Source organism: Malaclemys terrapin, chromosome 6 (genome assembly GCF_027887155.1).
Source record: "Malaclemys terrapin pileata isolate rMalTer1 chromosome 6, rMalTer1.hap1, whole genome shotgun sequence".
Taxonomy (NCBI): domain Eukaryota; kingdom Metazoa; phylum Chordata; order Testudines; family Emydidae; genus Malaclemys; species Malaclemys terrapin.
In genome coordinates, this window is record NC_071510.1 from 95,204,474 (window position 1) to 95,230,274 (window position 25,801).

The window sequence follows — 25,801 nt, forward strand, 5'->3', positions numbered from 1 at the left end:
AAGAATATAAGACAAATATAGAAAACAGGATCAAACTGATACTGTGTATGAAATATTATGTACAGAACTGTAAGCTGATGTATAACAAGGAAGGATAAGCAGTGAGGGACTTAACACAAGTAAATAATACTTTTTTTACTTTATCCTTATACAGCACTGTACTTTTCACCAAAGTATGTATTTTAAAGTACGTTACAAACAATTAAGCCTCAAAACACATATGAGGTTATTAGATATTATATTTTCACCTAAGGTTAAATAAAGCTGCAGAAAGATTAAGTGACGTTGACACAATGCAAAAAAACATGATAATAATTAAGTCATTCTACTGATTTTTAAACATGCATTTTCCTATCATCACTACAGGGCAGCATTAAAATTGTTTGGATTACATAACAGTAAATGTTTATAACTTAACATGTTTGGATTTCTTAAAAATTAAACCTTAACTCTGAATTTCCCTAGCGTAATACTTGATTTTGGGATAACTACAATATCCCTGTAATGTGTATTTTTATCCTAAATTATTGAGATGCACTATCAATTTTAATTCCATTTTAGCATTGCTTTGTCTGGGAATTTCCTTGCTTTTATGTAATTAAAAGATTCATACATGAACACTAAAGGAAGAATCTCCAAGAGAATGTTATAATGTGATAGTTCTAATTATATGACAATATGAAGTATCAACATTAAATCATTTTATTTTAATTTGTATGACCAGATTCACAATAATTTACCTAACTCTAGAGTTGTGCAAAACACAATTAAACCGAGTTCAGAGCTGCTTTGTTTTGCCACAGCAATGCAAAACAGATAGTGTAAATCCCAGTTTTCCCTGTCCCTGTTTTTGTACCTCCCTATATTCACTTGTGCACACAGAGAGACCTTAATTTCTCCCTGCCTCCCTCCCTGCTGCACTACCTACATACATCTGCATGTATGTTCCCCTTCTCTCTCGCTCTCTATATTGAACAGATCCAGAGCCAACAGTAGCTTTAGAAAATAAAATTTTAGGAATAAGTCATTTTTGCCATTGATTTTCACAACTGAAAATTTATCTGTCAGCAGAGGCAGGAGCATAAAACTGCCTCCAGAGAAACTCAAGAACTGTCCTCAATCAAAATGGCCTGTAATCTCCCATTGTTCTCAACAAGAATGAACCAAGTTGCCTTCTGGGAAGCTCCCCAGACCGGTGGCCAGGACCCGGGCAGTGTGAGTGCCACTGAAAATCAGCTCGCATGCCGCCTTCGGCACACGTGCCGTAGGTTGCCTACCCCTGCTATAGTGGAAAACTGAAGGTCCTTTGGAAGAGGCAGCATTTGAGTGAAAATTATTGATATATGTAGCAATAACTTACTAGAAAAACAGATTAGGGACGATAAATTCCAGGCTCTATGGTCAACTTTTATGCAAATACAGTTTTAAGCCTTCCTTTCACATTTATTTTACGTAACTTCTTATACAATTTGAGACTATATACACCTCTACCCCGATATAATGCGACCCGATACAACACGAATTAGGATATAATGCGGTAAAGCAGCACTCTGGGGGGGTGGGACTGCGCGCTCCGGTGGATCAAAGCAAGTTCGATATAACGTGGTTTCACCTATAACGCCGTAAGATTTGTTGGCTCCCGAGGAGAGTGTTATATCGGGGTAGAGGTGTATTACTATATAATTTAACCATTTCTCACTTCTGCAACATACCATATTGCACACGACTGTAGTTATATCTTTTTTAGAGAAGTCTAAATGAAAAAATAGTTAGACAATGGCCTATTGTGCATTCAAAATAAGGAATTTTAAAACATTTTATCAGGATTTACAGATTATACAGGGCCTGGAAAAAAAATTCACACATTAACTGTTGGCACATGGAAAGATCTCTGGCAAAGGACCTAAATGATCATTTTCAGCAGAATGTAAGCTTTCACCTAAATCGTTTCTATCAAGCCTTTATGGCTGCAGAGAGACACTTGCAAATGTTAAATGAACCAGTGTTCTCTTCCTGAGTTTGCTGACAGTTCCAGAATCTACATTCCTTTTCACAGTTTTCTCAAGCAACAAAGAGAAACGTACCAGACACTAACCAGACTGACTCCCTTCTAGGATTCAGTTCTCCCAACAAACACTACTAAGTTCCCTATTGTTTAAAACTTGTTATCTTAAAAATATACCTTTTAGCCTAGTCTAGACAAGCCTTAAAGGTCCAAGTTAATGCAATACAAAACAAAATGAGATGTGTTCTTACATCAAACATTTATAGCAATTTTCCTAGTTTTCAGCGATGTTCCTCTCCAGCTACATCACATGTACTCTCCTCTCCCCTACTCCCCAGATTAATTTAGACAAATTTTAGGACATGGGTACATTTTCAAAAGTGCTTTTAAGTCCCATTTTCAAAATGAATTTAAGTATTTAGGAGCCTAAGTCCGATAGACTTTCAATGAGACTTAGATGCCTAAATATCTTTTTGGAAATGGGATATGGATATTTTTCAAAATTTTACCCTACTGTTTTTGAATAGTTCTATAAAAGTGGAAAATATGTTCGGGAAACAGTAATTCAAATTATCTGAAGTATCCAGATGCCATTTAAAAAAACAGACACTACCATAATTTTATTTGGTTAGACCAATGGTTCTCAAACTGTGGGTCAGGACCCCAAAGTGGATCGCAACCCCATTTTAATAAGGTTGAAAGGGCCAGCATTCGACTTGCTGGGACCTGGAGCTGAAGCTGAAGCCTGAGCTCCACCCTGTCCCGGGGCGGCAGGGCTCAGTATCCGGGCTTCATTCCTCCCTTCCTCCTCACCCACAGGGTCACATAAGTAATTTTGTTGTCAGAAGGGGGTTCCAGTGCAATGAAGTTTGAGAACCACTAAGTTAGACATATCAAGTATGTCTTAAAAAATAGCCAATCACAAAAGCCTACACTTCTGAGTGACATTTTCTGATATTTGTAAACTACTGTGCTTACAATTAAGACATTTAATCTTCATTTTAAAAGTAACAGTGACATCTGCTGGATGGTAATTGCCCAACAGGATACTCTTGGGAAAAACGGAAAGCATAAAAAAGCAATTTAACTGATAATACTTTTTCACTTATATTGTGTGTTATTTAACGGGAACTCATCTCCTGTGCCAAATTTTCTTTACACTCAATCCCACAATAGTCATATCTGTTACACCCAACTCATCCTTCATGTAAATAAACACAATATGAAAAAGTAAGGATTAAGGTTCTACTACAGGATCAAGTAGGAGAAGATGGACTATTCAGGAGAAAAATCTTCAGACACAAACATCTTATGATAAGGAAATATGGCAAAGTGCTAAAAAGCACTTGAAAAATTGATCTGTGCACAAGTTACGTATCTGAGGTTTATCCTTAATGTATTGATCTTTCTAAGACCTGTCAAGTGCACAACAGAAGAAAAAAAACAAAAATATGCTCATTAATAGTTACATGTAATAAAATGTCTCAAGACACTTTAAAAACAAGAAACTCATGTTTACAGAACACTTTTTTCTCAATTGATAAGCAGCTCATGTGAAGCAACAGTGACATCTGCTGGATGGTAATTGCCCATCCATATTATGTTGAGCCCACTGCAAAAGACTTGCTGGAGAGTCAAAAACCAAGAGAGAGAGATTGTGATCTTCCCTTAATATTTTAAGTTGTTATATTACAACTAAATTATGAACAAAAATAAGTATTTAACAGAGAAAGTAACTATAGTACCATTTGCTAAATTAACTTCACTTCCGTGTTAAAATTCATGGACTGAAAAGCTAGGGTAGGCAACACTACTAAATTGCTTCAGTTGGAAGCCAGAAAGACAGGAGTTGGCATCAGAGGTACTGAAATCGTTAAGGTTTGGACAATTAAACACTTTTTTTCTTTTGGCACGAGAGGAGAAAGAGGGGTATTTGTCTTGATGTTTTATGAAGTGTGGAAAGAGGAAAAACTGAGGCATTCACTTATTCAAATAAGTATTTTCTTTTGTCATCCACAGAAATCCAGGATGAAAGACTACTTATCCTGAGTACTCACAAATCCAAGCATAAATTTAGTGTAAGAGAGCATTATTCAAGTTGCTACCACAATAACCTAATTGAGGGGCACCAAATATACAAGAACGGAGTGAAAAGCAATCCACAACAGCAAGGAAAACAATGCAGCAAAGGAACACAAGCTCAGAAAAAAGGACAGCTTCCCAGAGAAAAAATTAGGAGCAGGAAAAGCATCAGCTTAATGAAGTGTTGAATATGTAACAGATAGAATCCTAGAGACAACTGGCCAGATTATAGCCCCTGCCCCACTCCAGGGACAAACAGGGAGCTGTGAAGAGGCCATAGCAGGCTGGGCAATAACCCCTGCTCTATTTCAGTCCCTGGCATGGGGGGTGTATTTGTAGCAGGAGGGAGAAGTGGCCATAGCATTCAGCACTACAGACATTGATACTCCGGGGGGGAATTCTGCGCGACTGCATGCCTGCAGAAAACGCTCCCCCACCCCCCACAGAATTCCTGTGCTTCCCTGCAGAAAACATGGGTGCAGTTTTGGGGGGGATTGCCCCCCCCAAAACAGAGGCAAGTCATGGGTGGGCACCTCGGCAGCAGCTGGGGCTCCCCCATTAAGCAGGCCCATCGAACCCTCACCCTGACAAGCCCTATCCCTCCACACCTGGATCCCCCCCGACGAGTCCCACAAACCAAGACCCCCACCCCACTGAGCCCTAACCAGCTGCACCTGGACCCCCACCCCATCAAGCCCCATTCCTCCAGCACCCGGACCCCACACACACACTGAGCCCCACACACCCCCATCTCCCCACAACCAGACCTCCCCTGCTGAGCCCCAACCACCTTCACCTGGATCCCCTGCAGAGTCCCATTGCCCCTGCACCCAGAACCCCCAATGAGCCCCTGTGCATCCAGATCTCCCACTGAGCTGTCCACAGCCAGACTGCCCCACACAGAACCCTCTCTCCCCATACCTGGGTCCCCCCACACTAAGCCCCTCCACACTTGAATCCTGCTGGGCTGAGCCTGCCTACCTACACCTGGTGCACCTGGCAAAGAGGGGCAGGGCCCCAGGTTGTTTCTGGGGCAGGCCCAGCCCTTGCACTGTGTCAGGGTCAGATGCAGCCTCTCTGACGAGTCCCTATACTGGGGGAGGTGGGGGCTTCAGGGTGATCTCCAACCTCAATGCATTTAGTGGCCTGTGCTCCCCACTGCCATGCTGGAGCCAAATTTATTTATTGACAAATAAAATGTGCATAATTTTAAAATATTGTGCACATAATTTTTTTTTTTTTTTTTGGCACAGAATTCCCTCAGGAGTAATTCTAGGCTGCTGAACAGCCCACAGGCAGCCATGAGGAGGCAGCTGTAAGCCTCGATGTCAAGTAGAAGCCAGGTGTTACCTTCTGTGTTCTTGAGAGGCCCAGATGCTATGCTGTGCCTATGTTAGGAAGAGAAGTGATGACACTACTAGAGACACAATATTGTCAAAGTAAGAAGATGCCAGACAAAAGGAAAAGGAGAAATCACAATCTCTCCTAGAATAGGGGATATGAAGTGCTGCAAATAAGACATGTAAGTACATGCTTATCAAGCTTAAGCAGCTGGACTACTATGTTTGCAACATATCCAGATGCTGTACAAACAATTAAATCTGCGCTAGAAGAAGTCCATTACCCAGTCTAGTAGCTAGAACTAGTATTGCTTAGATCAGCAACTAGAGGAAAAGAAGTTATAGTCAGCCTTGGTACAAACATACATTAGTTCTTGTTATGCCAGAGTCCTTTTCCCCAGACCTGGGGAAGAGTGGCGGGGCCTAACCAAGTTCAGTAAGTCACCTTCTCATTTTCCATAAAACTCTTCAACTATAAAATAGGGGCTATTGTCTTCTCTGTGGCCCCAAAAGAGGTGAAGAGAATGGGAGATCTAACACTACAAAATGGTTATGGTCACTTCCTCCAAAAGGCCATTATTAAAAATAGTTGTGTGTACAAATATATAGAATAGTTATTATTCTTAATCTACTCACAAAGCAAATATGCCTTAGTGAGTTTTACTACCTGTTACATTTTTCTTTGAGAGAGTGCTGCAGAGATCCCTGGAGCTTTTTAGTCTGAGAACCCTTTAAGAAGGATATCTTTAGAAAACTGGTATTGTAGTTGTTGCTCTGCGGCAATATGTATTTTAATTGCATACCACTCAACTGCCTAACTCTGCAAAGAAATTATGGTTATGTAACTTCATATTATTTTCCTGTTTCAGTAGTTTGTTGTTGGTAAGAAAAGAACTGAAGATTATTTCCAGTGTTCCAGTTACCTCAGCAGGAAGAGCAGGGGGCTAGCTCTGGTAGAATCAATAGAATAGAAATTTAGATTTATGGGAGTTCCCATGAAGCCCAAGCACAGACCCAAGATTATTAATTTATTTAAATACTTTTTGAGAGCAATAATTGACGGTTCTTATTGATTCTCCAAAAATATGTAAATTAGATTGCATCCTAGATGACAGATATCTTGATATTCTTTTTGCTATATAAAAGGATTTTTTTAAAGCTACTCTTGCAGACCTCTTAATGCACCTCATGGCAAGAACAGTACACTTCATAAATTTAGCATAGAGCTCACAGACTTTAGAATGGTTCAAAGTCTACAGCTACGGTGACCAGATGAGAGGAAGAAAGTATCGGGACACATGGGGGGGTCGCCGGTGGAGGAAAAAAAAAAAAAAGCGGAGTATTGTAAATCTGACACATACACCTACAGTACAAGTTCTAGACTCATTCAGCATAAGAGTACCCATAAAATATCCAAAAGAGCCTTTAACGTTTTCAAATGTCTGCCATTACTAAGACTTTCAGATAGCAACTGTTCAGTGCCTACCCAAAATATAGTAAACATGACTAGATTGTGTAACACAGTCCTTAAAAGCAACGCAACACAGGACAAATTGTAAGTGCCAAAGTATGAATAAACTAGTTCATTAATGAGTTATTGGCTTTTTCATGTCCCTTCTAGTGCTGAAAATTAATATAAATCTATAACTTCAAGGCACACATTTCTTCCCTCCTATCAGTTATAATTTTTTGTTTAACAGTGGTGAAACTGCAACAAAATCTACTCTAACATGTAAACAAAGGAAACATACAACTTACTGTGGTGCTACACGCCTCCAATAGCGGTCAATTCCATTTTTAAAGTACAGCACAGCTAACCACCTTACATTTACATCCAGAGTATGATTTGTAAAGATATTCTGTAAAGAAAAAAAAGTTAAAATATTATTTAGTTCTTGGTCTAGTCCACAAGTCTCCCAAAGTTAAGACTTCACCTTTCTTCCAATCATCATAATGAGTGATAAATTTTCCCTCATGTCATCTTTAATGTACATACACAGCATATGAGACCTGTGTTTGTAAGATCTCATCCAGAAGAACCTTCAATACAGTAAATTGATTGAACTCCATTTAGTAACATCATGGGAAAATAATAGGCTATGGCTAGCTGGATTTGAATTGTTGTTATTCCTTGGAATCTAGATAAGTCAAACCTGAAGATTAGACCTCTAAGTGATGCCTCTGAGAATGCAACAACCTTCCCAGACCATCTTATCTTGCCATCCAACATTCAGAGCATGGTGAGGGAGGTAGTATAAGAACCTAGATAGATCAACTGATTTAAACAACAAAAATTGGGCATTTTTGATTCATCAACCTCTAAGTATTTTTGTTTTGACTGGAGAAATTAAACAAATGGATCCAGAAAAGTAATATGTATTGTTGGTGAGAAGAACATGGAAGGCATTTGTATAAATCTGTGTGAGTGTGTGTTTTATATATATATATAGCTATCCGCAGGTTTAGTGGTTATTGTATTGCTGACAAACAACTGACATGGGTTAAATCCTGCAGGAACACAAAACAATAGTTGTAGACAGAATTCAATTGCCTGCTGTTTGGTTGCACAATACCTAGTCTCCTTGTCCGACCAATCCCAGCCATTGCACACCCAAGTGCCTCATCTGAGATAGCATTTACTGGCTCCCAGTCTCTGCATCCCAGTTTCCCTCCTCAGCTTCCAGACCCAGTCTCTCCCAACCCCAACTCCCAGTCTCCCCCTCACTACTCCTCAGCCAGTCTACAGTCCCAATCTCCCTGCCTGATTCCTCCTTTCAATCTACTCCTCCACACACACCCTTCTGCAAGTCCAGCTCTTGTCCTCTCCGAAAATCAGCTTCCTCCCGCATATGCTGCCTGGGCCAAGCAAGCAGGTGGTCACTGACAACATAGAAGAGATCACAGCAGACCAGAACTGCAATTGCAAGAAAAGTTCTGCTCAGCCTGGAACATGCCCAGCCTGGTCATAATCTTTTGGAATTTAGCAGCTAAAATCAAAGAAGTCTCCAGTGAGTACGTGCTAAGTGTGATATTTAAAAGGTTTAAAACATGAACAAATTTGAGTAGATTTTCATAGGGAAATCCAAAGCCATATCCCTGACAAAGCCCACCTCCCTTACCAAATTTCAAAACCCTACCCTAAAGCATGGAGGCACTAGGGCTTTTCAAATTAAGTTCTGGTAACTTCTATTATGAGCAGAACAACATATCTTTTCCTTAGCCTCGTTCTCGGAAATGCCTGCAACGTTTTAGCTGAAGTTTTCCAGAAAATTTCATCCAGAAACAGAATGCAGCATGGAAAATTTCAGCCCAAATGGTAAAGTCTGGCAAAGTTATAACCAAACGAAAACAGAGTACTATAATGGAAAGTGTTGGTCAACCTTAACAAGTGATACCAGCCCCACCTATAATACATGTTCCTTTTATTTTTAATCTATACATAATTGGAACCTTTAACTTTGATTCAGACAATGGCCTTCCTCCCATAATAAGGCAGAAAGAACCATTGCCTACTATACAGTAACTGTGGTTCTTCAAGATGTTGTTAGTGTGTTGTTAGTTATATATGAGCCTCATGCATGAGAGACTGGATTCTTTTAAAGAGCAGTGCCCACTGAGGCCTTCTGTCCACAGTGTGCCCTGTGCCGCCTCATGCTTCCTGCGAGGACATAAAGGACAGAGTGTCTGTGACCTTTCCCTCAGTTCTCCCATAATTCGGAGTCTATAGTAGCCAAGACTCTGAAAGAAGGATAGAAGGTGGACACACTGGACAATATTTTCCATGCCGTATTAAAAGAGGGCAATAAAGAGCTCATTCAAATTGGAAGGGTTCACAAATCCCTTGTCTTCAGGCCCCCGGCAGGCTCCAGATCAAGAGATGTAACTGTCTGTCTACATTATTAACAAGACAAGGATAAAATACCGAGGGAGAGATCTGAACCATTGATGATTGTTAATCAGCTGATACGAATTTTCCCAGATCCCTTACAAAGTGAAGAGTGACCAGGTGACCACAATTCTTAGACAGAACTACATAAGATACAAATGGGGGTTCCCATTTAGGCAGTAATTTAAATGGAAGGATAGATCCAAAAGAAGGTAAACAGGTACTTATAGACATGGGAATAGGTGAATCAGATCAAGAATAATCTGAATGGGATCAAAGGCATTGGTCCTAGAAGTCAAAAAGAAATCACTGGGAATCAATCAGATCAAGAGTCAGGGCAGCTCAAAGATGCATCATCAATACAACAGGATAGACATGAGAGCGGAAGAAATAGTCCAGATGTAGAAGAACAAGATTAGTATATGGTCTAATCATAGAATGTAGGGCTGGGGGGACCCCAAAAAGTCATCAATGCCAGACCCCAGCGCTGAGGCAGGACCAAGTAAAAACCTATACCATCCCTGACAAGTGTTTGTCCAACCTGTTCTTAAAAATCACCAATGATGGGAATTCCACAACTTCCCTTGGAAGCCTAAGCCAGAGCTTAAATACACTTTTCCTGGTATCTAACCTAAATCTCCCTTGCTGCAGATTAAACCCATTACTTCTTGTCAGACCTTAGGTGGAGAACAATTGATCACGGTACTCTTTGTAACAGCCCTTAACATATTTGAAGACACATCAGGTCCTCAAGATTAAACACGCTCAGTTTTTTAAATCTTTTCTCACAGGTCAGGTTTTTTAAAACTTTTATCATTTTTGTTACTCTCCTTTGGACTCTCTCCAATTTTTTGGCATCTTTCCTAAAGTGTGGTACCCAGAATTAGACAGTACTCCAGCTGAGGCCTCACCAATGCCAAACACAGCAGAACAATTACCTCCTGTGTCTTATATACAACACTCTTGTTAATACACTCCAGAATATTATCCTTTTTCACAACTGCATCACATTACTAACTCATATTGAGTTTGTGATCTACTATAACCCCCAGATCCTTTTCAGCAGTACTACCAACTCACTAGTTATTCCCCATTTTGTAGTTGTACATTTGATTTCTCCTTCCTAAGTGAAGTACTCTGCACTTGCCTTTATTGAACTGCATCTTGTTGTTTTCAGACCAATTTTCCAATACAATAAATAATGAATATTATATCCATGTGGTTATGATAAAGGGATATAGCAAAATGGAAGCTGTGCTATACAGCATCCAGGATATTTTACTCTATATGGACACAGTATACTGAATGGATATAACATTATAGTTAATTTAATGTTGTGATTTATATTCTAAATAAGGTTAATAACAAAGTAGCAGAGACCCAGATCTCTCCTACTGAAATAAGTTTGACTTTAGAGTTAAACACAAATGTCCCAAAATTTATATTAATTGAAGAAGGCTTATGGTGGAAAATTTTAAGAATAAGAGAATTAAAAGATGGTGTAGTCATCTCATAATACCCAATGTTATGCATATATGTCCCCCCGCAGGTATTTTTTACACCACAGAAAATAGATTCAGCCGGAGAGGTGCTGCAATTACACCTTTTTCCCCACCAGGGGCTGCTGTGGCACCAGAACAGAAGGTAGCCGGCTCTCGCACTGGAGCAGCCAGCCGCACAGAGGCAGGGAGCAGAGTCTGTGTTCCTCACAGTGCCCTACCGTGGGGCCAGGTGAGGAAGCACGGGATATGGGGCGGACGGACAGAGTGGGGCACATGGGGCTGCTGGGGGCAGGGGGTAACAGACTGGGGTTCAGAAGAGCTAGTGGGGGGGGACAGACTGGGGTGGGGGCACAGGAGCTAGTGGAGTGACAGCATTGAGCCAGAGCAGAATGGTATTGGGGGTCCAGGGCCACATGGGGATGGGGGAAAGGAGGGTAAAGAGACACATGGGGATGGGACTGCAGGGATGGCTTAGTGGGGGTGCAGGGACACATAGGGACAGGGGAGAAGGGGTGCAGGCTCACAAGGAGACAGGAGCAGATGTTTTTGACTGAATGGGAGTGACTAGGGGGTCAGACAGGGTCTGTATGGGGGCGGCTCCCCAACTCCCTAACAATCTCCCTCCCACCCCAGAAAAAAATAAAAACTGTTCCATACTTCTCCCACCCATATCCAACAACCCTCCAAATTCACTCCTTCCCAACAATTACTTCCCTCTCACTCAGCTCCTCCATTAGCCCAGACTCCCCCAAGCCTTTGCACTGCTTCTGAACTGTGCGGGAAATAGGTTTCTGTATTGTAGTTCAAATGAATTATTACTCAAAGTTTTGTACTAATATGCTAGTAAGGAATCTATTTGTCAAAAAAGATTTCCTGAATCTTTTTTGTTGTCTGTATTGTTACAGACATATTTGTTGACAGATATTTTGAAATAAATTACCAAAATAATTGAAACTGGTGTGATTATAATGTGTTAATAAGATATGCAGAATTTTACAGAATTTTAAAATACTGTGTGCAGAATTTTTAATTTTTTTGGCACAGAACTCACTCAGGAGTAGACTGTATACATAAGACATTCGGGAGGAAGAGTCTGAAGCTACACTTCCAGGTCTCAGAATCCATTCTCACCATGAAGAGGGAAGTACAGAGGACAATACTAGGCAGCAGACATGTGGGAAAATGTAGCAATGGAGGGAAGAGCAACCCAAATACTTAAACACATACAGTGTTTAAGATACTTTTTTGCCACAGCTATAAGTGATTTTCTAAATCATTCTAACACCACAAAAACTTCATTAAAATACTCCTGGGGGAATTCTGTGCTACTGCGTGTGTGCATAATTAGCGAGACCTGCATATATTTATTTTTTTGCGCAGAAAAAAAGCTTCTGCCGAAATGTTATTGCAGTTCCACCTTTTACCCACCAGACAGCGCTGTGGCGACAGAAAAAAGCAGCAGCTCCCCACCAGCAAGGAAAGAGAAAGAGCCTGCCTTCTTCGCTGCGGGCCAGGTCAGGAGACGGGGCTATGGGGAAACAGACAATGTGGGGTGCTGGGGGGGGGAGGGGTCAGACAGGAGCTCATAAGGGCTAGTGAGAGAGGATAGACTGGGGCAGAGGCTGAATGGGAGTGGAGACACAGGGCCACAGGGGATAAGGAGGTGCAGGGACACATAGGACCAGGAGAGCGGTTGGGTGGGGGCACAGAGACACATGGGGACAGGGACACATAGGGACAGGGGAGAGTCTGGGTGGGGGCACAGAGACACATGGGGATGGGGAAGGGGGTACAAAGCCACATGGGGATGGGGCGAGTGAGTGTCTGAGTGGGGGTGGAGGGACACATGTGGCCAGGGCATGCAAGGACACATGGGAGTGCAGGAAAAACACAGGGACAGGGCAGATGTGCCTGACTGAATGGGAGAGGCTAGGGGTCAGCCAGGGTCTGAATGGGGAAAGCTCTCTAACAACCCTCCCTGCCCCCCCAACAAACCTGTTCCATACTTTTCCCACTCATACCAACAACCCTACAAGTTCACATCCAGGCTCTTTTGGAGCAATTTTCTTCCCTCTCCCTCAGCTCCTCTGTTACCGATGACTCCTCCAAGCCTTTGCACGAATTCTGAGGGGTGGGGGAAATATGGTTCTGTATTACAGTTTATATGAATTATTACTCAGAGTTCTGTATTATACCTAATAAGGAATCTATTTGTCAAAAAACATTTCTTGAATCTTTTTTGTTGTCTGTATTGTTACATACTTGCTGACAGGTATTTTGAAATAAATGACCAAAAATAATTGAAACTGGTGTGACTATATTGTGCTATTTTGACAAATAAAATAAGCAGAATTTTTAATTTTTTGGCACAGAATTCCCCCAGAAATAATTAAAAGATTAACTTTAAAGAGAGCGGTTGGAGAATTAAACAATATCAACTTTATGCCAGGAGACAAGAGAGATACATGGACATTTTTAAGAAGTTTCTGATTTTGCAATACACAAAAATATGTCAGATCCCTAACCAAAGAAGTGCTATATGCTCTGGCTGCATTACTGTCAAATGAAACAGTTATTTTATCATTACTGATCTTTTTCACCGAAGGAAAAATAATCTGTTGAAAATGTGCCTTACCATTAATGGGTCCAATGTGCTGTGCAGAGAGATAACACTCCCCACCCCCTTAAGTTTATAAGCTTTATTTAATAGAAAACATTCAATGAAAACAAAATTGTAAAAAAGAGATCATCATAGTTTAAAATGACTATTATTGAAACATTTTAATTAAATATTCTTGTCTTATAGGATAAAAACAGGGCTAGCTCAACTTCTGTTTTTCCATACACAGGGGATGAAAAACTATAGAAATGGACCAATTTCTGTCACAAGGGTGTGAGGCGTGGGGAATTGTTGAATGTAAGTATCACCTTCCTCACCCTCAATTCCAACCAGATTTCCACAAGTTTAGGGCTCTGCAGTTTCAGGGAGTGTGGCTAGATAAGAGAGGCAGAGCCAGAAGACTACTATTCTGCACTTATTATCTTACTTATTCCCCTTCAAATCTGCAGAGATTTCCTCATGTAATATAGTGCTGACCCTCTCTAAGACCTTCCACAAATTGATCCCCTTATAACTGTGTGTGGGGGGGAAGAAAAGAGTTTGGGACTGCTGTCATAATGGTTCCTGAAGAACCTTACTGCCATTTTGGGAGAGGAGAAGTGGAGACATTGGGAGTAATGCAGAGGTTTCTGGGCCACCAAGCAAACATTCCAGCTCTCCTCAAATATAACAAGATCTGTGGGAAAGCCCTGCAGATATCATGACAGCAACTGGTTTGAAGGACCGTGCTCACCCAGCACTCCAAAAGAGGCAAACCCCACACACCCTTCATGGGACAATTCCAAGGAAATTGCAAGATGAAATTTACTTTCCCCATCCTCCTCCTTTCCATGCAGATGTTGTGATTTGGCCCACAGTCATATTTTACTACAATAGTCTGACATATGGCAATTGATTTGCTTCCTGTTTTTAATGAGTATTTTTATGCAGACATTTAATTTAGTCATACTACATCAACTCTTCTAAAAAGCAAATATGGAAGTTTAGAGTACTACATCCCCCTCTCTTTGTGATTAAGATATGAATAACTAAAGCAAAAGACAAGTACCTAGCCACTGAAGACTTAACTACATTAAAAAATTGACTTGTCACAGACGACATGTTACTAACAACAAGCACTCCTGAACCAGTGTTGAAAATGGTTTATTTACTACAACTGATAGGAGAAAACCATTCTCTGAACTATTACAGAAGATTGAGACGTATTTCCTACAAGTATAAATAAGTGCAAGTGATCAAGTAAATGTCCTGCCCACCTCTTCAAAACCTAGTCAGGTGACAAGTAACAGGAAAAGGCTGAATGGTAGAAAATTTATATATATATATATATATATATATATATATATATATATATATTAGTGAAACATGTAATGAATAGCACTTTTCACTCCAGCTTACCAACAAGACTGAATAAAAGCCCGGCTGTATCTCCCACTGCTTCAACTGCTCCTCAGCTGGTTTCAGCACAGCAGTATCTTGACTGGTGGCTTGGGTCAAGACCTGCAGCACAACAGTGCTGGCACTATTGAGATCCATGAAAATCTGATAAGAATATTTAAAAAGGAAAAACATTAATGTACAGATTAATGAAAGATGCTGAACACTGCACTCCCAATCCAGCAAATCACCTAAGCACACATTTGATTTTAATCACCTTATAGGATCGAGCTCTTACAAAAAAAAGTATATACTTTTCTATGGCACGCAACACGATAGTATTTAAGCACTTGAATATATAAATGAATTTATCCTCACGCCATCTATGCAAGGCAGAGTATTGCTCCCCGTTTTACAGATGGAAAGCCAAGTCATAGGGCAATTAAGTGACTTGCTCAAGGAAATCTGGGGCACCATGACAGAACCCAAATTTCTTGAGTCCCAATTTAGTGCCTTATCCACAGAACTATTTTCTCTCTCTAATGCCAATTTTTCCACATTAGTAGCATGCAGCCCATCCTCTCCTAAAATGCTAAGAGAAAACTAGAAGTGAGTAATTGTTAAGATACCAGAAAGTTTAGCAGCTTTCAACTTTCAGTGGTGAATTTGCCTATTGACAAAAGAACAATATAAACATTCAGATTGTGATAAACTATATCCTTATCCTTTTTTTCCTGGAATGGTACAAGTATTAGGAAGAAAGCAATAAACAGTATTAGCCTGGTAGCACAGAGGATACAACCTTGGACATAAATTAGCCAAAGTTCTTCCAGTGTCTTCTTTTGTATGACAGCGCTTCTGAGAGCATATAGGCTTCATAAGTTTCAGTAGGAGAACAAGCCCACAATCTATGGTTGCAAGTTTTCTCCATATCCAGTGCCTTACAAAAGGTCAGGGTTTCTTGGGCCTGGTCTACACTATGACTTTAATTCGGATTTAGCAGCGTTAAATCGAATTAACCCTGCACCCGTCCACACATCGAAGCCATTTATTTCAAAATAAAGGGCTCTTAAAATAGATTTCTGCACTCCACCCCAATGAGCGGAGTAGCGCCAAAATCGGTATTGTCATTTCGAATTAGGGTCAGTGTGGCCGCAATTCGATGGTATTGGCCTCTGGGAGCTATCCCACAGTGCACCATTGTGACCGCTCTGGACAGCAATCTGAACTCGGATGCACTGGCCAAGTAGACAGGAAAAGCCCCGCAAACATTTGAATTTTATTTCCTGTTTGCTCAGTGTGGAGAGCACAGCTGACCACAGACAGCTCATCAGCACAGGTAACCATGCAGGCCGATAATCGAAAAGAACACCAGCATGGAGCGTACAGGAGGTACTGGATCTGATTGCTATATGGGGAGAGGATTCAGTGCTAGAAGAACTTCGTTCAAAAAGACGAAATGCCAAAACTTTTGAAAAATCTCCAAGGGCATGATGGAGAGAGGCCACAATAGGGACTCAGATCAGTGTCACGTGAAAGTCAAGGAGTTCAGACAACCCTATCAAAAAACAAAGGAGGCAAACGGTTGCTCCAGGTCAGAGCCATGGACATGCCACTTCTACACCGAGCTGCATGCAGTTCTAGGGGGGGCCGCCACCACTACCCCACCTCTGACCATGGATTCCGAGGCGGGGATAATCTCATCAGCTACACCTGAGGATTCTGCGGATGGGGAAGAGGAGGAGGAGGACAACGAGCTTGCGGAGAGCACCCAGCACTCCGTTCTCCCCAACAGCCAGGATCTTTTTCTCAGCCTGACGTGTAAGAACGCGGGGGGGGGGGGGGGGGAAGGCTCCGTACATCCTCCCATTCCACCCCAGTGGACAGCCCAAGCAAAAGGCTTTCATTTTTTAACCTTTTTTTAGTGGCCTTTTCCTTCCCGCCGATCCTCCTCCCAACACCTCCCCCCCCGGGTTCTCTCCCTCTTTTTATAATCCATTAATAAAGAATACATGATTTTAAAATAATAATGACTTTATTTCCTTTGAAAGCAAGCTGGGGGTAGGGGGAGGGTGGGTTCCTTACAGAGAAGGAGTCAATAAAGGGGGCGGGTTTTCATGAAGGAGAAACAAAACAGAAATTTCACACTGTAGCCTGGTCAGCCATGAAACTGGTTTTCAAAGCTTCTCTGATGCACAGCGCTTCCTGATGTGCTCTTCTAATCGCCCTGGTGTCTGGCTGCACGTAATCAGCAGCCAGGCGATTTACCTCAGCCTCCCACCCCGCCATAAAGGTCTCCCTCTTACTTTCACAGAGATTGTGGCGCACACAGCAAGCAGAAACAACAATGGGGAGATTGGTTTGGCTGAGGTCTGAGCGAGTCAGTAACGATCGCAAGCAACCTTTTAAATGGCCAAATGCACATTCTACCACCATTCTGCACTTGTTCAGCCTGTGGTTGACCAGCTCCTGACTCCTGTCCAGGCTGCCTGTGTATGGCTTCATGAGCCATGGCATTAAGGGGTAGGCTGGGTCCCCAAGAATAACTATTGGCATTTCAACATCCCCAATGGTTATTTTCTGGTCCGGGAAGTAAGTCCTTTGCTGCAGCCATTTAAACAGAGTAGCTTTCCTGAAAGACGTGAGCATCATGAACCCTTTCCGGCCAGCCCACGTTGATGTTGGTGAAACGTCCCTTGTGATCCACAAGTGCTTGCAGCACCACTGAAAAGTACCCCTTGCGGTTTATGTACTGGGTACCCTGGTGCTCCGGTGCCAAGATAGGGATATGGGTTCCATCTATCTCCCCACCACAGTTAGGGAATCCCATTGCAGCAAAGCCATCCACTATGACCTGCACATTTCCCAGAGTCACTACCTTTCATAGTAGCACCTCAGTGATTGCTTTGGCTACTTGCATCACAGCAGCCCCCAAAGTAGATTTGCCCACTCCAAATTGATTCCTGACTGACTGGTAGCTGTCTGGCATTGCAAGCTTCCACAGGGCTATCGCCACTCGCTTCTCAGCTGTGAGGGCTGCTCTCATCTTGGTATTCTGGCGTTTCAGGGCAGGGGACAACAAGTCACAAAGTTCCATGAAAGTGCCCTTACGCAGGCGAAAGTTTCACAGCCACTGGGAATCGTCCCACACCTGCAACACTATGCGGTCCACCAGTCTGTGCTTGTTTCCCGGGCCCAGAATCGGCATTCCACGGATAGAACCTGCCCCATTAACAACATGATCTCCAAAGCTCCGGGGCCCGCGGTTTGAGAGAATTCTGTGTCCATGTCCTCATCATGCTTGTCGCTGCGCTGCCGTCGCCTCCTCGCCTCGTTTTTCTGGTCCTGGCTCAGCATAAACTGCACAAGAACGCGCGAGTTGTTTACAATGTTCATGACTGCTGTCTTGAGCTGAGCGGGCTCCATACTTGCCATGGTATGGAGTCTGCAGGGTTTACTCAGGAAAAAAGGCGCGAAATGGTAGTCTGCTGTTGCTTTCATGGAGGGAGGGGTGAGGCTGTTCCCAGAACCACCTGCGACAATGTTTTTTGCTCCATCAGGCACTGGGATCTCAACCCAGAATTCCAATGGGCGGGGGAGACTGCGGGAACTATGGGATAGCTATGGGATAATTACCCACAGTGCAACGCTCCGGAAATTGACGCTAGCCCCGGTACATGGACGCACACCGCCGAATTAATGTGCTTAGTGTGGCCGCATACATTCGACTTTATACAATCTGTTTCCAAAATTCGAATTATATAAATTCGGATTAATCCCGTAGTGTAGACATAGTAGACATAGCTTTGGAGGCGTTTTTTTATTAGTTACCTTTCTGCAAAGCGCAACAGGTTCAGAGCAGTACGGTCAGTAGCTTCAACTTTCGCAACACGCAGAGCACAACCTGGGATGATATGAAAGTGTCAGATGAGTGAAAATTAAATATTAGCTCTTTTGTCTATTCTGAATAAAATGTTGATTTGTTAAAAGTAACTGATCAATTTCCAATAGTTAATTTACACAATCTCATACATTTAAGCATGTTATACCTGTTTAAATGATTGTAGAGCTTCAAAATAAGAGACAAAAGACATTCCTAGAAAATTCTATATTTGCACTCATTAGGCATCCATGTTAATGCACATAAACCTAATTCATCTGAACAGGGACTGTTAATTACTTACTTTTCCACAAAACATAAATTTGTTCTTATGTTTCTTTCCCTTTTAAAATGTGAATTTATAATGACCTTGCTGTCCGTTTAACAAAAAATGAACATAAAAGAAGCAAATGTTACATTAACTACTCATGGGAGAATTCTGCAGCAAAAAAATAAAAATTCTGCACACGATATAAAATTCTGCATATATTATTGCGTTATTTTGACAAATAAAAACAACTCTGGTTTCAATTACTTCAATAATTTATTTAAACTACAATACAATGGATGGAGAATGGGAGTGGGAAGCATTGGAGGAACTCCCCGAACATCCTTGCCTAACAGTAATGCAACTAGGTTTGACCCTTTATTTCTAATTATTAGTCAACAAATATATGCAGCCAAATGCTCAGTATTACATCATAGACAACTGAAGAGCAAGTGAGGGCTTGGGAATCAAACTCACAATTTAAATTGGCTACTGACCATCTCCAGAAAGGTCAGTAGCAAACAGTTCCTGGAGCACATTCTGATAGGAATTTTTTTCAGCCCAAAAATTTAGACCAGTTCTGTAAAGCACCATAAGTATTTATAAGGCCATACTGTCCTTTACATCTCTCTGGCAATGTAAAAGAGCCTTAAAACTTTTACACCTGTTTTACACTCCTGGGGGAATTCACAAAGAGAATGGGAACAATTCACTAAGCAGGCAGGCTGCTACATTTTGCTCTGAGGGGACAGTGCCTGTCCCACGCCGACCTCCTCAGAAACATCCCAAAGCCCTGCCCCTCTACACCGAGCATGCTGCAATAGCGAGCGAGAGGGACGGAGTCTCTCTCTCTGACACAGTGGAAGGAGGGAAAAAACTTTTTTGAATTATAGGAAAATTATAATAAAACCATAAAAATTGGCAGAGGCAAGTGTAGTAGCAAATTATTTTTTAACTTTTTAAAAACTGACTAGATTTCAAATTTAAGATTTCCTTTTAAAAACTAACCTATCTTTAAGAAGAATTGAGCCTTTAAAAGTTGGACAATTTCACTAGTTTAGAATATGAATTAATTAATATAATCTGTTAACTAAAATTCTAATTGTACAAATAAATCAGGTACAGCTACAGTACCGGCAAGGAAATTGCTATAAAGAAATAAATCAAAGGATTACTTCAGCAAAAGCATGTAAATCTAGCATTGCCATTCTTTAGCATCCATCCATTGGATCCTAAAGAACCCAGTATAACAACTCACTCATAGCCAGAAATCTCAATTTGTGATAAAATAGTATGTTATATTGCCACCAAGTGGTAACAATTAATTCAATCTCTTTCCAAGCCCGTAAAGTTATCTACTTTGTAGCCTAAATCTAACATTTAAACGGTGTTGCTATTTTATATTTAGGCTTGGCAGAATTAGATTTTCTTTTCAATTTTGACAATTAACTATTTTTATTTTTATGGTTGTAAGAAGTTATGGGGTGGTGTAGAGTTAGGGTAGCACAGACAGTGGGGCTGCAGGAGTTTCCCAGTATTGACAACAGGGCTGCAGGCGGCTTACCACGTGGTGAAGGGGTCCCAGGCACCTTGCCATAAGGTGTGGGGGAGGTTACAGTCCTGGCTCAGCAGAACAGAAACCCCCAATTATGGCTGCAAGGATGAGGACAAGCACCTGAGCATGGGGTAGGCCACCCTGATGCTGAACAATTCCTGCTGAACAAGTGGAGTCATGACAGCAGAGCTGCACAGCTCCAGGGCCAGTGAGACCTGATACCTACAGGCGCAAGGAAAGCTGCAGTACTGATGAGGCAGGGCAGAGGCCTTTGGCCAGGACTGCCAGGAGGAAGATGAGCCACCAGACACAGGGGGAGACCACCCTATTGCGGAATAGCTCCTGCCCAGGGTCAAAGCCATTCAGCAGCATGGTGGACTCCCCTCTGGCTAGGGTCTCATCCTCCTCCAGGTCATAGCTGGGAGGGACCACAGCCTTCCCCACTCCTTGTGCATGCAGGAATCAGAGTCATCAGCCCTGTGACAGCACAGGAATCTCTCTGCAGCTCAGCATCATGGCCCCGCTCACTAACTCCCAGGATAGCAGGGCTGCAGAGGACTTTCTTTGCTACCACAGGGCCAATGACATCCAATCCCTGCAGGCGCAAGTGTAGGTGAGGGCAGGGAGGCTGCTGTTACCAACAGATTTTTTTCATCCCTTTCACTATCTCAGCTGAAATTGATGTTAACCAACATCTATCAATTTAAACTGATTCCTGCCAAGCCTATTTTTATTTAAAATCAAGTCACACCTATCTGAATTATTTCCCTGTCTCACTTCAGAAACAGGAATGGAGCATGCCAAACATTCTGCAGCAGATCTTTCTGTTCTGGAATTTAATACTGTTGCAACAATTCTTCCCAGCATTTGTACACACATAGATAAAGAGCTTACCAAAAGCCATAACGTTGTGCAATATGTAGCTTTGTTGTATCATTTTATGCAAAAGAAAATGTCATCGATTAAGAAAACATGTATGTCAGCACCCAGAATGTGTTCAAGAAACAGCAATGACAACAGCACTTCTTTTAAGAGAAATGGAGGCAGATGGTGTTTGCATCGAAAGAATTCATTTTTCCAAAAGACCAAAAAAAGACCATCTGAAAAGGCACATCATCGAAAACAAAGACTTTTCCAGAATGTCAGATTATACTTTCCCGTAAATACACTTGGTAATAAAAGAGAAATGCAGAATGCACAGAACTATTGTTTAATAGAAGATTACTTATGAACTATTCCATGATGCATCAGCGAGTTCAATTGTATGAGTTATAATTTCTTAAGAATGCAGGCTATAGTTTTGCTAACTACACTGCTCTACAGCCAAAATGCTTCTGAAATAAATGTAGTCAAACTTTACTAATTCTGGGTCACTGAGAACAAAAATGATGCTTAAAATTGTTGATTGGCTCTAGTTTTCAAGATATGGTATTGGGTCAGCATATATGACCCTTGACTTGGGAATGGCGGAGGATAAGTGAGTTATAAAGGGAAGGGAGCTCAATTTAAACCAGAAGTGACTAAAATACATCTTTGACTGGATCTATGAATAAATCTATGACTGGGTTTGGACAGTACTTGCCTTTTAGGCAAAACAATGAAGGATGCAATCTGAAGCTGGTATTGCGTCATACATGATATGAATTGCATCATGTTATTCCTAGAAGTCATGGATGATGCAATCATAACGAAGCTTACATCACTCTGCTGAACAAATTGCCCTATATCAGCTCTAGAAATCATACAGTGTCGTGCTCTCTTATTTGTCAGTGTTTGATTTTGCAAAGGGACACATTTCTGTTTAGCCAAAGCGCGCAGAGATGCCTCGTACTTCTGTGAACAGTGCAGATAACTTCTGCTATGTTTGTGGTGAAGTGACTTTTGCATCACAAAAGCGCAGTATAACCACTATGGTTAAGAAAGCCTATCACCTTTATTTTGGCTGCAAAATTGGAGATAAGGACAAGAGGTGGGCCCCACACATATGCTGCAACACTTATGCAACAAATCTTCGCCAGTGGTTGAACAGGAAAAGGAAATCTATGCCTTTTGCAGTGCCAACGATTTGGAGAGAGCCAACAGATCATACCAGCAATTGTTACTTCTGCATGGTGCCTCCAGTTGGGAAAGGTGTGTCAAAGAAGAAAAAGTGGACTGTGCATTATCCAAACATTCCATCAGCTGTATGCCCAGTACCCCACGGTGAAGGACTGCCGGTTCCTGATGCACCAGAATCCTTCTCACTTGAGTCAGATGAGGAAGAGGATGACACTTCTGGTCCTGAACCATCAATGTCACAGGACCCACATATTCTCCCATCCTCCTCCTCTAAACCACACCTCATAACACAAGGTGAACTGAATGACCTTGTCAGGGATTTGGAACTACCCAAGAGTAAGGCAGAGCTGTTGGGCTCCAGACTACAGCAGTGGAATCTCCTGGCAGGTGATGTTAGGGTTTCCATGTTCCGTGACCGTCAAAAGGATCTTGTCCCATTCTTCTTCATGGAAGGTGATCTTGTAGCCTGCAACAACATCGATGGTGGGATGGCAGCCCTCAACATTGTTCACGATCCAGATGAGTGGAGACTGTTCATTGATTCATCGAAGACGAGTCTTAAAGCTGTTTTACTGCATAATGGCAATGTTTTGCCATCAATTCCAGTTGGTCATGCAGTCCATATGAAGGAAACCTATGACAACATGAAACAACTTTTGAGGTGCATAAACTATGACCAACATCAGTGGCAGCTTTGGGGCGATTTGAAGGTTGTTGCTCTCTTGCTTGGTCTGCAGACTGGATACACAAAGTACTGCTGTTTTCTCTGCGAATGGGATAGTCGTGCAAGAGATTCCCACTACATCAAGAAAGATTGGCCACTCCGACAGTCATTGGAGCCTGGGAGGAAAAGTGTTCAGCATCCACCACTTGTTGAATCAAGGAAGATTTTGTTACCACTCTTACACATCAAGCTGGGTCTGATGAAGAACTTTGTCAAGGCCATTGACAAAACACAAGCAGCTTTCAAGTACCTCCGTGGAAAATTTCCAAGGTTAAGTGAAGCTAAGATACAGGAAGGTGTCTTTGTTGGTCCTCAGATTCGTCAACTTCTTCGAGATGATGCATTTGACCATGCACTGAGTGGCAAGGAAAAGACGGCATGGAAAGCCTTCCAGTTAGTGGCAATAAATTTTCTTAGCAACAACAAGGCAGACAACTACAGGTTGTTGGTGGAAAACCTCCTCAAGGCATACAAAAGCCTTGGTTGCAATGTGTCACTAAAGACACATTTTTTGCACTCTCATCTAGATTTTTTTCCACCGAACTGCGGAGCAGTGAGCGAGGAGCATGGCGAGCGATTTCACCAGGACATTGCAACAATGGAGAAATGCTATCAGGGCAAATGGAGCCCATCAATGCTTGCAGACTATTGCTGGACAGTGACAAGAGATGCTCAATTTAATGAATACAAGAGACAAGCCAAGAAGCACCAAGTAGACACTGAATAGGACTAAACTATGTACATAATAGTTTTTTGCCTTTTGTTTCATAATAAATGTTATTTATATAACCCTTTTGCTGATTTTTAAAGTGTTACATAAACAGGACAGGTGAAATATTATCATGTAAAGCAACCATAAACACATGAAAAGACCTAGGTTTACAATTTATGATTAAAACTTTACTATCTACACAATATACATAGACATAAAATGTAAAAACTTAAATATCTTAGAAACAGTAACCAGTTGTTTTAATTGTCATATTTGAATTCAGCATATCAAAATACATAATAAATAGCACATTTTATCTCTGAAGCAGACGACTTCTCAAAAATTGTAGACCAGTGTTATTTTACCATTATCCCTTTTACAAGCTCTCATTTTTAGAATGATCCAAACGCTATCCAGATACTAGATGGGCACAGTAACACTTCTATTATTAAGGGGAGTTAAGTTTCACACTTAAAGCTAGAATTCAAGCTCTTTGTTTTGTAACGCAACACTGTGTATATTCTCTGAGCTTAGAGTACAGAATCTGAGAGCACATCATGAATTTTCTAGATATTTTTTAGCAAAATCTGTTACTCAGTTTGTGAATTAAAATTTATTAAAAATGGGCCCTTTAAGAATTTTCTCTCTATTGTGTGATCTGTCTCTGTAGCCCTCACATTTTCCATATAATTAAGACTTATCAGGCAACTTTGAATGTATATTTGAGGAAGTTAAATTTACTTAATTACATTCTATTAACTGTCTTTTCCTACCTTTCCTAATATAGTCACAATCTTCCCTTACTCAAAATGGCTACTATTTCCCATAACTTACAATACAACTAGAAATATCCCTGCCCTCAGTAAATTTCTTCACTGTATGAATTAAACCAATTATTAAAAAAAAAAGAAAGAAAGGAATACGGAAAAACAGGAATTCTATCATGTGCAGCCTTAAGGACCCCTTCTGGATCTTCCTCTTTGTGGATCGCCTTTCAAGTAGGAATCAACAAACTCTTTAGGAGTGGGTTAAGGAACTATTTAATAAACATCAGAAAAGTGCTGGAAATCAGGACCCCTAGGTTCTTCTCCCAGTTCTAGGATGGAGTGTGTCTACTGGTTAAGAGTAGTGATTAGATGTAGTCAAGCACAAATATTTGTCAGATTCTTTCAGAGAGGCAGTGGGGCAAAGTGTATTTCAATCACATTATGGAATGAGATTCTTCCTATTTGTTGTTACAAAGAAAAAATGCTGCAAAAAAGTGAATTGTTTTGAAATAGTCCTTTCTAGGAGGCTGGGATCGAATGTGACAGGACCAGTCAGGCCAGTTTGTGACTTGAGTTTTCACTGCACAAGGGGCTGGGAACCCCTCTTGGGCTGACATTCCTGCAAGGGTTGGGAATCTGTCTGTATCTCCCCCAGCCATCTGCCTGTGTATTTCTGCCTGCTCAGTTGCCCATAGAGACAAGCGGTCAAGTACTTGTAGCTGGCTTGAGTTCTGGGGGCTGTATTTGGAACGGGAGCCCCCTGAAGGTGGCAGTGGCTGGAAAGAGATCTAGTCATTTCTGCCTAATGCAGAATCCTATTGCATTTGCTCAGGTCTCTTGGAATCTGACTGTTTAACATCCCCTCCTGCCCCTCACCTGCTGGCTAGCACTGTAGTTCTAATGCAGAGTATGTGTGCCAAAGATGCAGTGCAGACATCTCCTAGGATCTGAGGCAGCTGCTGGAGACAGATCGCAGTTTTGGGTTTTTAATGGCATCCTCTCAAAATGCACAAGTCCTCTGCAAA

General features: G+C 41.5%; 1 protein-coding gene across 1 annotated transcript in view; it reads right to left on the minus strand.

Annotated features, from left to right (window-relative positions):
• The window catches only part of IPO11 (importin 11), a 230,789-nt gene extending 215,815 nt beyond the window's left edge, over window positions 1–14,974 (minus strand). Inside the window, exons 1-2 of the mRNA XM_054033042.1 lie at window positions 14,834–14,974; window positions 7,186–7,286 (exon numbers count right to left, since the gene is read on the minus strand). Of these exons, the coding sequence (XP_053889017.1) occupies window positions 7,186–7,286; window positions 14,834–14,971 (239 nt within the window). The 5' untranslated portion in view covers window positions 14,972–14,974. The remainder of the gene's footprint in view (window positions 1–7,185; window positions 7,287–14,833) is intronic.
• Between the last annotated feature and the right edge of the window lie 10,827 nt (window positions 14,975–25,801).